The sequence below is a fragment of the Melanotaenia boesemani genome, chromosome 6 (genome assembly GCF_017639745.1).
Source record: "Melanotaenia boesemani isolate fMelBoe1 chromosome 6, fMelBoe1.pri, whole genome shotgun sequence".
In the NCBI taxonomy this organism is placed as follows: domain Eukaryota; kingdom Metazoa; phylum Chordata; class Actinopteri; order Atheriniformes; family Melanotaeniidae; genus Melanotaenia; species Melanotaenia boesemani.
Genome location: NC_055687.1, coordinates 29,082,455 through 29,094,537, shown reverse-complemented (window position 1 = coordinate 29,094,537; position 12,083 = coordinate 29,082,455). Strand labels below are relative to the sequence as shown.

Sequence of the window (12,083 nt, the reverse complement as noted above, 5' to 3'; positions counted from 1 at the left end):
TCCTTTATTATTCCTGTTGGAAATTGGACACAGAAATAAGTTTTCATGTGGTGATTTAACTTTCATAGATAGGGCATTAACGCCACCTTGTGGAGAGTTTAATGAGCTGCACCTCAGTCAGTTACCATAAGTATAAAAATGCATAAGTAAATAAATAAAAAAAATCAAATATACGATCGATATTTTCTGTCTGAATTTAATATTATGTGTGTTTCATGTCCAACTCTGGATTTGTATGATGCCACTGTGCACTTGTTAAAAATGTAATACAAAGATAATCAACAATTAGAGATAAAATGATCTCATTTAGTAATTTATTTAGTTTTAATTAAAACTGATGTGTTTGGTTATAATTATTTATTTTTAATTACCAAAAAGAACACCTACTAGAACATCGTGATTAATTATTTTTAGTGTTTTTTTACGTTTTGGATGAGTTTAATTTTTTCTTCCTGTCATTTCTCACAGTCAGTGTGCCATGAATAATTATTAGGATACAGTAAGTTGGGATACAGTGTGTTAAATCCCTTAGTCGACATAGAAGAAATAGGATTATGGTCCAGTCCTGCCACCTGGTGGTCATTCTCCAAAACAACATGAATCCTGCAGCGTGGGCTGAAGTTTTAAGCTCTGACCTTTGTGTTGTCCCTCTATTTTCCCTACAGATGTGAAGCCCTACATTTGCAGCCTGTGTGACTTTGCCACCACAGAGACCCAGGCCTACCTGAATCATGTTCGTGTCCAACACCCGGCTGCCTCAAACGATAGACCCAGCCCCATTCCCAGCCCCAGCTCCAGCTTGGACAGAGGCACCTCTGGGGGTTATCCCAAAATTAAGAAAGCTTTCATGCAGAACAACACCGTATCCCTCCATGCTAATCTCACCGCTCGTTCCTCTCCACGTGATCCTACCTTGATCCCTATTGATCTGTGTGTGAGGGCTGAAGGCATCAGGGCTGTATCTTCCCCAGATAGAAAAAGCCTCCCTAGCCACAAGTGCTCCTTCTGCTCTCACTCCACCCGCTACCCTGAGGTGCTCTGGATGCACCAGACGGTGGCTCACCGCATCAACGGCAGTAGCTCCAATCTGGCTCCTAAATGGGCTCCTAAAAACAACACAAAGGGCTCCAAAGACAGTTTATTGTCCTCCAGGAGACGCACCGGACCTCCACCTGTCCTGGAAGGAAGGGAGTGTCAGCCGCTGCCTCCGTTGATGCTCACCCAACGTACACAGCCTCCAAACTGCTCCAACGAGGTTCTGAAGAAGACCAGGCCAGCAAGTCAAGCAGCCTCTACATCATCATCTTCATCTTCTACCCCAGGCACCTCTTCTTCTAGGGGTTCCGCATCCACATCCGGCAACCACACTGGGAGAGTCCCTGCACGGCCAGTCAGCAGCTCCAGCAGCAGTATCATCAAACACACAAAAGACCAGAGTCATCGCTACAGACCCAAAGTGGATATGGACCCTCGGGGTAGCTCCTTGACACCTTCAAACTCCGTGGAGAAGCGCACTGGTAGCCTTATGCGTTCTTCGGCTCCAACCCCCAGCTCCGCTTCAGCTTCCAGGCAGGCTGACCGCTACTTGATGTCTCAGGAGGGTCTGGGTTTCATGCTGTCCAGCAAACATGGCCTTGCAGAGTACAGCCGTTCTCGGGGCTCGTCTCATCAGCTGCTCCCCAACTCTCACACCCATGGCCGGGCAAACGCTTCCAGGCCCAGCGCCATCACCCACAGTTCAACCTCAGCACACAGCTACGGTGCCTCCCAGAGTCAGGGCGTCTCCCTACAGAATTCCTCCTCCCCTTCCTCTTCCTCTTCTTCAATACCTTTAGAAGGTCGTGGTGATGTGAAACAGGAGCCAATCGCAGAGACACCAGAGATGCCAACTGACATCCTCAGCTTTCTTAAAAACTACAGGCCGCATGAGTTAGCTGCCCTCTACCACCGCTGGGGCGCATCCAACGCCCTGTTGGACCCCACAGGTAGGGAAAAAATTTCATCCAAAGCTTTAAAGTGAATATGTTTGGTGAATTTTATTTATAATACCCAAGATTTTAAAAAACTTTCTCTCATCATCAGGCTGCTCAGAGCACCTCAGAAAGCGCCATGTTTCAGGACTCACAAAGATGTGTTTTGCAGTTAATTTAATTAACACTAATAATATGGGACAAGTTAAAGAATTAAAAGATATTAGTAGTCACTTAGATCAACACTTATTGTTTGATGTATGCATTAGCCAGAGTGTGCCCTCTCTTTTACACGCTTTAACTCACCATCTGGCCGACGGTGATTGATATACATATAGAGTAGCTCTCCATACTGATGAGGGTTTGAATAAATAAGCGGAAATCCAGTGAACGAACGCGTGTGTGCTTTCATGTTTCTGAAGTTATGTCCAGGGCAGTGTGTTTGTCCATATGTGCTTGAGTTTTTGCAGCAGGGAGTGTGTGTACATGCTTATTTATTTCCTTACTGTGAGAGACGTGAGAGAACCTTTGCTGCTCTCAGGTCTGCGAGGCATGCCTTGGTCTCCGGCTCCACTCTCCCAGAAAGCTGTCACAAAGCGTTTAGGTAACGGCTCTGCCTGACGAGAGACTCGCACAGATGCGAATGGAGGAAGGTAAAACAGAGAGAGACAGAGAGATGGAGGGAGGGAAAAGAGGAGACAAAGTGAGAGATGAGACAGAATAATTACCCTACCAGCTGCTTTGGAAATGGTCATTACCCAACATCCATATTATTTGCCCATTTTCAGTCGTGTCTCTGAGGTCAAGTGGGGCTGGATGGAGCCAGGGGTCAAAGACAACAGCCCCAGAGCAGACGCATGACATCGCTGTCATCTGTCCAGGCGCATATCGTCACGATCTGCCTTAGCCCTTTGAGTCACATGCTATAAAGTGACCTTTTTTGAGCAACTGAGTCTTTCTCCTGTTTCCCTCTGTAAATATGTGCTCGAGTGTGTGTTGGCCTGCTTGTGTTTTCCATCCAGCGCTGTCTTGTCTTTCATTAGTGCATCAGTGAGAAGGGCTGGCGGCCCGGAGTGGAAGTAGAGTATCCAGAGGCCAGCAGTCGGGCTGCCAGAGACACTCTCTGTCACCTCTTCTGCCTCCCTTGTCCTCCTATTTCCTGCTGTGCAGCCCACCCTTCCTCCCCCTCCCTTCCCAAACTCACACACACTTGTACACAAACAACCTGCCCAGGTATATACACCAGCCTTTATGCTGAGGGTGTTCATGTGTCTGCTAGGGTTTTGGGTAGTAACCCCTTCCCCCTCCCGGCATGTTATCTGTCAGCATGCGAGGTCAGAGAAGTGCATGTGTGTGTTGGTGTGCATGAGTGTGTGTAATACTCAGAATGTCATTAAATGGATCCAGTCATCTTGAAATGTTGTGTCCTCGTGCGTCTTCTCTACATCTGGAAAAAGACTCTAATCTAACACGAGTGATGTGTTGCGTGTATCTGAATTCTGATCATTGAGGGTTTGACACGTGAATTCTCTCCATCCTGCAAACAGCAGGTTGCTTGATGCTGAAAACCTGCTCCTGAAGTCACTTGGTCTGCATGTATCTCTTAAGTCTTTTCCTGATTCATTGCATGTGGTGTGTAACAGCACTGGAGCAAGAATTAGGAATGTAAATAAAAAAACTAATAATAATTCAGTTGTGTTAACTAAGACTTACAGAACAAGAACAACTTTGTTTTCTTTGATTAATCCTGCTGATCAAGACAGACTAAAGTCACTTGTTAATATTTTCAGCCTTTTTTTTTTTTTTTAATAAAGAAGTGACTTTGGAGTTAAACAGGGTTTCTTGCCATTTCAGGTCATTAACATTTAAAGGTGCATGCAGTGCCAGTCAGTGTTTTTTGGTTTTTTCTGTGAGTGTGTGATCTTTTGTAAATGTGTGCCTCGCTTTCCTCCCTCAGACCAAGCATGCACACATATATTTATTCCCTGTAACTCATACGCATGCCGACACACACACCTGACATGTGACACACGGGCAGCGGAGCGGGCACATCACAGCCGGGGCGTTTTAATTGCCTGTAATTTATGCAGTGTGTGTGTGTGCTGTGTGTGTCCTGCTGTCAGCCTATGAGATGATGCTGTGTGACAGCTGCAGTCCAGCCCCTGGAGCGAGCCGCTCATAATGACACATTAGACATACTAATGATGCCTGCACGAGTCCACTGCTGATGCTACCTAGCTCCACCGCTCCAGCCAGGCTCCGTGCTTACGTACATGCACACATATACCAACGATTTCTGCCCATTACTGACCTTCATGTCTTCATTCAGACTTAAAACACTGCCATGAGAAGACATCTTCTTCATGCATGTAGAAACTCATAAGAAATCAAAGCATCTGGGATTTATGTGTAAATATGTTGTTTTAAGATTTCTTTTTAAAAAGATTTGCAAAAAAGTTCATTCAGATATATTCTGCGTTCCCTAAAAGTGTCTTAAATGCAAATTTCTTTGAAGTGATATACTAGTTCAACAACTGCAACTTAGAACAGGACCCAGCAGCTGATTTTAGCAAACCATCACAATGTAAAATTGATAAAAATTGCATAACCTTAATTAAATGAGTATATCTCTGCAGCCACATGGTCTATTTGAACACTTTTGGGGTCAAAGGAAACACTTGTGAAATTTGTTAAGATTGGCAAATATCAGCACAAGTGTTACAGGTGAAGAATCAGTTAAACTGACACTTTCTGGATGAATATAAATATCTCTGTGGAGTGATGCATCTGTAGCTTGTACAATGTGTGAAGCAGAGCAAGGTTTTAGTACAGACGGTTCAGACGAGGCCTCCAAACTGACCATTTTTCCACAGTTTGCCACCATGTGTTTTCAAAGTCCCCTAACTGGGAGACCTCATGTTTTAAAGGTTAACTTATTTCATACGAGACAGTATCAGTAATATGTCTTGTTGGGCCTCCTTGTGCTACGGGACCTGTTGACAGTCCAAGCTTCATCCCATCATGTGTCTGATCATCATCTGACTTCTGTTTTGACCTTTGGACTATAAAAAGACTGAACCTGCCATTTTTGGAAGATTTCCTCTTTTTAACTGCGTTTCTTTTGTGCTTCCTGTTTCCATGTGTGTGATCAGGGATGTTGAGGTCTGTCATGCGGCAGGGGCAGTATTTCTGCCAGGAGTGTGGGAAGAGTTTCAGTCAGCCCAGCCACCTGCGAACTCACATGAGATCCCATACAGGTAAATACAGCTGGTTCATGCACATACACCAAAAATAAAGTCAAAGAAACGCAAATCACACTTATTCGTTCACGTTCATCGATCTGACAAAAAATGATTTACAAATCAGATCCCCACTGCACCAGATATTCTCATCATGTAATATTATAAAAAACACTTTGTCTATTTGATCAATGAGTCAAATAATAAAATATATTTATATATATATATTTTGCACAACCTTGTGCAAACTTCTATAAACATTCATTTATGTTTGGTGTCGGTCTGATCTTATGAAGTTGAATGTTCTGCGCTTGTTCAGTAAGTTTACTTTAATTTTTTGATTGAGTAACATTTAGATTAAAGGAAATTCTGGTATCAAATCACCTAATAAAAGTTTTTGACAGCTAATACATGAGGTTTTTGGAAGATAAATGGTTTTACAAACTTACTGAAATTGTAAAATTTTCAGAATAGAAAGATTTATTAGTAGACTGAACAGCACATACAATATCTGTAAGAAGTTCAGCGTCCTGCTTTAGAATAATTAGCTGCTTATTATTCATGCACTCTTAAAAGTTCCCAGTTTTTTGACCGACTTCAGCCATCGCTCGTATCTGTGCACACACTCTTCACCATCCCCACAGCTCTATCCACCCACCAACAATGACATGAGATATAGAGAATATATGCACGGAGATTCACATTCACAACAATTTGTCATCGTCTGAGTCCCCACACCACTGCTACTACGTCCCTGCTTTCTGCGAAATAAATCAAAACCAATTTTTTATTTTTTTTGTTCAGTTGAGTGTGACAGCCGATCTGTGAGTCCTGCCTGCCCTGGGCTGGGCAGCTGTCTCTATTTTTTAAACTGAGACATGATTTGCTGCAGATACTGACCTGTGACAAATCGTATACATTATTAATTGCATGTCAATTAGAGAGATGGAATTGTGCATTCCAATGAACCGGAACAGCATTTGTCCATGCCAACCTCGCGAATCCATTTGCATGCATCTGAGTGCCACTCACTAAACAGCTTGATCCACACACCCTGGCTTTTTCTCCACTTTCTCTCATTTTCCCTTTTCTCTTCATTTTCTCCTCTCCTTTTCCTGACTGATATCCCGTCTTTATCTCCCTTTTTCCTTGCTTCCTCTTTCTTGTCTTATCTTTTACCCCTCTTCAAAATGTTTCCTCAGGTTCTGCCCTCTCTTAGTTCCCTATCTTTTGATCCCATCATTTCTCCTCTGCCTTTCTTCTATCTGCTTTCCATCCTCCTCTACTCCGTTGCTTTTTGTTTCCTTCGATTTCTTTTCACTCCTCTATTCCATCCTCGTCACCATTCGATCCTCTCTTCTTTTCTCTGCCCACATCTCCCTTTTGTTCTCTCTCCTCTCCTCCCCACCCCTCCGATGCCTGTTTTCCTACCTCCTCACGTCTCCCTGCTTCCTCCTCCTCTCCTCCACTCTCCTGTCCTGTCATGTCCATCACCCGGGCTGGCAGTGATCACAGTAGACACCGAGATAAGTAGCTTCTTTATAGAGAGTGTGAATGATATGTGGCACAGCCAGTGATTCTAAGTGACAGAGGCCAAATGGTAAGTGATGCAGTGCTCAGCTTCCCCCAAGCCTTATTGTAAACACACACTCTGCACCAACACACACACTCGCACTTGGCCATGCGTAGGGTCTGTAAACACTCGCAGAGGCTGTAATTAATGTTGTCACCCACACTTGTCTTTGGCATGGACATGCGCACGCAGAAAAGGCCAGCCACCCCGAGGCCTCCATTAACATGCGTCATATTAAATCACTGACTTGCCTCCACCAGGTTCCATCACCATCACCACCATCATCATCACCATCATCATCACTGCCAGCTCCCCTCTATTAAAGAGGGCGCTGGTGGCAAAGGCTATTGTGTGCGGGTGGTGGTGGAAGAGAGACGGAAAATGCTTGTGTGGATCTGGTAGAGCGTTTAACCAAATGCCCTCCTCCTCCCCCTTCCTCCTCCTCCTCCTCCTCCCCCTTCCTCCTCCTTCTCCCCCCACAGTTGGGTTTGATTATAACGGACTCCACAGAGGCACTGACGCTCACACCACCGCTTCTGAAGCTCCCAAACAAGTATGTGGCACAATGGCTGATAACTGGGCTTCCTCGTTGCTTCTGCATGTTTCTTTATTATTGACGTCTCACCTCTGCATGTGCATGTGTGCATGTGTGCGTGTGTGCGTGTGTGTGTGTCAGTCGTGCAGCCTCTCATCCTGTGTGAGCTTTCTTCTTTGTTCATGTGTTACATTCACACACACACACGTGGCACCCTCCGCACCTGGTATTAACACCTGTCATTGTCACGGTGCAGCTGGATCACACCTGAATGTGTGTATCCAGTCTATGTATAACAAGTGTCTCATCGAACGGTTGCAGCTTCGCTAGGAAAGAGTCAGCATTTGCAAACCTTGTGCTGATTGCACTGAAGGGATTTCTGGTGTTAAAATTAACACAACAAAGTTCTAATTTAAGCTTATTGATATGTCAGAAATCTGATTTACCTGAGTCTCATCAACATGCTCCGAGAACAAAAGCTTTATATACTCTGAGTAACACATTCAAACAGTGTTTACAGTTAAATCTAAGAGTTGACATAATTAAACAAAGTAAATCAAGAGTTAATTATTTTAGCAAAGCAGACTATATTTCATTACTGTATGCTGTATAAAATCACACCATACTTCTCATTTATTCTAAAACAAACATTCTAGATACACACAGTCCTTCGTTAAATATTTTGGATTTTATATAGAGAATAATTTTTTAAAAAATGTTAGATTCTCACCAGGTTTTAAATTCAGTAAATACAGCCTCATATGAACAACAAAACATTACATATTATCTTAGTTGACAAAAACTTAGCCAATACATAGAAACAGTGTGTGAAAAAATGTCCATCCTTACTACAATCTAATCTTTCCAGTTGTGGACAGAAACTCAAACTCAATAATACTCAAAGAAACTGAAAGAAAATCCAAGAGCTACAGCTCAGACTCCACAGGCCTCGGTTAGCATGTTTATTAAAGTTAATGACTGTACAATTAGAAAAAGATTGAACAAGTATGGCTTGTTTGAAACGTTCTCCTCTCTAAAATGAACATGGCTGCACAGCTTTGGTTTGCAAAACTGCATCCAAACAAGCATCAAGAAACAATGTCCTTTGGAGAGACAAGACCAGTGTGGAGATGCTTGTCAAGCACAGTGGTGGAGGAGTCATAATGTGGGCATTTTGTTATTTACATCCACAGGACCTGAACACCTTATAGTTATTGACTCATCATGAACTCCTCTATATACGTAAGTATTGTAGAGTCAAAGGTGATATCTTTTGACAAATAAAGCTTTAGTTGAAACTGGGTCATAAAACAGGACAACCTACCTAAACACAACAGAAACACATCGACAGCAGAATGGCTAAAAAAAGAAAAGAATCAAGGGGTTGCAATGAGCACAGTCAAAATCCAGACATCACCCCGATAACATTGTAAAGAAGAGTGGATCACAATTCCTCCACAACAATGTGAGAGAGACTGATGGTAGATAAAGTTGCCATGAGAGCTTCTAACTCAAAAATAATGCCACAGTCATTGGCCAAAAAAACCCCCCAAAAAACAAAAAAGAAAAAACAATAATGGCTTTGTGGAGGCCTGCGCTCTCTGAGTGCATTTTAGTTCTTTTTCCTTTTGCTCTTCTACTTTATTATTAATTGCTTTGATACATGTGCTGTTTTTGATCACGCAAGTGTAGAATTTGTTTCTCCTGTTCCTCCGGTGGAAATGATGTTTCACTACCTCAAATTTATTCAAAACTTTACCCCTGGTGCAAACTCTGGTAAATTTCCAAATGAGCCCACACATGAACTCAGCAGGTAGTTTTCCAGAGAAGTGATGATTCTCAATAACACAAGAAATTGCAGTAAATTTACAGTTTGGTTTCTGAATTAGTTTCCACCGTTATTTATTTTTTTGGGGAACGCAGTCATGCAGGCAGGGATGAGTCGCAGAGGGAACAGAAGACTAAATCTGCTCTGCTTTGACATTCGTAAGGAGCCATGTTCTAAACTTTGTGCCTCCATCATAATTAATCACACACACAGACCAACACGGGCTCAGATTTACCGTACGCTATGAGTGATGGGAGCAGGAGCAGCAGAGGGGTCCAATTAGATGTAGTGTTGACGCTGCTTTATGGCGACGATAACCTTTAGTATAATGTAGTGCATCGGTCTCGTCAGCTATGTTTCCTCACAGGACGATGTCGTGGAGGTTCTCGCTTTCCTCTCACGTCTCCGCCGTGCCATCTTTCCAGCTGCTTCTTTTTTCTTTTTTTGAATCCATGTGATTTTTCCGTGATTAATTGCACCTTTTTTTGTTTTTATCTATTTCTTTCTCCCCCCTCTCTCGCTCTCATCTATTTCTTTTCTTTCTGTTGTGTTTCTGATGATGTATGATAACAGCTATATTTCCCTGTTTCTTCTTCTGGGAGAAAGGTGCGGGAGGGGCAGGGGGAGTCATTTGTTTTCCTGCTTTGATATTCTTCCATTTATCAAAATGATAATTAGGTGCAATTAAATGGCACTCTCATCTGTTTTGTTCACGTGCGTTACCTTTTTTTTCTTTCTTTTTTTTGTTTTTTTTATTTGCAGAGGTGTCTGTGCCATTGTAGGTCAGTCCTAATTAGGAGAGAGGATATCGGGTGTGTGTGTGTGGTATGTTTGCGGGTGTGCGGGGTGGCCCAGGTGATTGAAAGAAATAAGCAGAGACAAAAGTAGGACTGTTCAGTGGGACAGACAAGGGGATGTGGCACTCTTCTCCAGATGGCAGAATCGAGGGAGGAAGAGTTACTCCATCTGGGTCAGGATAGAAAACTTTTTAAGTGAACTCAGGTGTAAAAAATTCCCTATGAATGCTTCACTTGCCCTGCATAATGCTTCCCGACTTCTAGCTGAATGCCATCATGTGTATTGGTTTATGTTTGTCTGTCTGTGTGCTCCCCTCCCCTTTTGTTTCCCACTGCAGCAAGTCTCGTGCCTGATTTTGTCTTTGTTTAAATGCTTTAAAATGCCCTTAATCCAGTTTAAAATGCCTAATTAATCTTTCATCTTTATGCCCTATAGGGGAAAGGCCATTCTGCTGCCGGCTCTGCCCATACCGAGCTTCTCAGAAAGGGAACTTAAAGACGCACGTCCAGAGTGTCCACCACATGCCTTTTGACAACAACCAGTATCCAGACATGAGGAGTTCATTACTAAATCAGGAGGAGCGAGGAGCGCTGGATGCCAAACACCCAACTAAACAACAATGACAACAATTTTAGCTTCTATGTGAATGATAGACCACAACATGGACCCGAGGACCAGCCTAGTCAGGGACCCCAACAAACTCCAAAAACGTTTGTTCACTGTTTGTTAATGTTTGAGCTTTGAAAATAGGACCCAAGACTCATCATCCTTTAATGACTGAAGAAGAAATTTTCTATGATGAAGCTTCTTGTAGTTTTTGATCTTTTTTCTTAATTCTTTTATGAAACTTCTTGAAGCTGTTTTCAAAGGAAAATGAAAAAAGGGTCTAACCACGAAATGGAAATGAAGAGGAAAGGTGAAGCCACCACCATTAAATCATTTAGTCTTCTTTAATATAAAGACTTGCATCATCTAAAAAATCTCTGAATCCAAAAGTACTCAAAGAAATTAACAGATTTGCCTCTTGCTGCCATTTTGGGGGTACCAACAAGTAAAGCTGTGCAGCCTTACAGGAAAAGTAGAATTTTCATAACAAGATGCAGAAAAACTCAACTCATTTGCAGCTGCTAGCTTTCTAATCCAGGACTGTGGTATTGCATGGTTGCTCTATTCGCCCCTTCAGTGCTTTTTTTTTTCTTTTTTTCCTTTATAAGCTTTATTGTACGTGCGAGTTTGTGCATTTCTCAGGACAGCAATCACAAAGCCACAGCAAAAGACGATGCCCTGCAATTCAGCAACAGACATCTGAGATGCTACAAGTCTGGATTCCAGTTCAGGAGAAGATGAAATGCACCTTTCTGTCTGCGTGTGCGTGACTGTGTGTTATACTGACTTCCCTCGGCTCCACGGTGTAGTGCAGTGGGAGTGCTGTGGTCGCTCACAGGCTGTGTAGCTGATGATTAGAAGGAGAGGGGTAGGATTAGGAAGGAGAGAACGCTAATGGTGATGTCTACTTAAATGCTCATTAAAGAAAAGCCTGTTTTAAATAGCCAATATAAATGAGCGCCTCATTGTCATGGCCATTCAATTATTGTCCATTTAAGAACAGAGTTGAGTTTTCCTCCATAACTCGTTCATATTGAAGTGTTTTCTCGTTCAGATGGTTCAGACTTTAAATTAGACTGACTCTGCAACATGGGAGTGGCAGGAAGATGCTCACCGCCCATTGAAGAGATTATATTGCAACTTGTGTATTTGGAGAGTGGAACAGGGTACTACAACAAATATACATTAATGTTTTCCATTGCAAAAGCCAATTTTGACGTTTTACCTAATAATCTGTTGAAAAACTCTTTAGCATGTTATGCTGGGTTCAAGTGAAAGCCTTAAAAAAATCCAACGTTCTGATTGTTTATCTTGTAGTATGTGTTTCACCAAAGCCTTTTTCATACTTCTAAAAAATGGGGGAAAAAAGCCAAAAAAGCCAAGGCAAGATTATTTCTATAGCACAATTCAATGACAGGGTGATTCAAAGCTAAACATCATCACAGATGAAAGTGGGAAACATAATTTAAAATTTAAAATAAAAGGGAAAGGACAAAGGAAAAACATTAGATAAAAACAGTGTTTAAAATGATCA

At 42.5% G+C, this 12,083-nt stretch overlaps 1 protein-coding gene across 3 annotated transcripts in view; it reads left to right on the top strand.

Moving 5' to 3' along the window:
* Nucleotides 1–11,492, top strand: part of LOC121642020 (zinc finger protein 516-like) — a 43,396-nt gene extending 31,904 nt beyond the window's left edge. For 2 of the 3 annotated variants that reach the window (XM_041988476.1, XM_041988477.1), the window contains exons 3-5: nt 666–1,985; nt 5,123–5,227; nt 10,379–11,492. In XM_041988476.1, the coding sequence (XP_041844410.1) occupies nt 666–1,985; nt 5,123–5,227; nt 10,379–10,566 (1,613 nt within the window). In that variant the 3' untranslated portion in view covers nt 10,567–11,492. Of the gene's footprint in view, nt 1–665; nt 1,986–5,122; nt 5,228–7,264; nt 7,336–10,378 lie in introns of all 3 variants that reach the window. The other variant, XM_041988478.1, reaches the window with a different exon arrangement.
* Nucleotides 11,493–12,083: the final 591 nt, after the last annotated feature.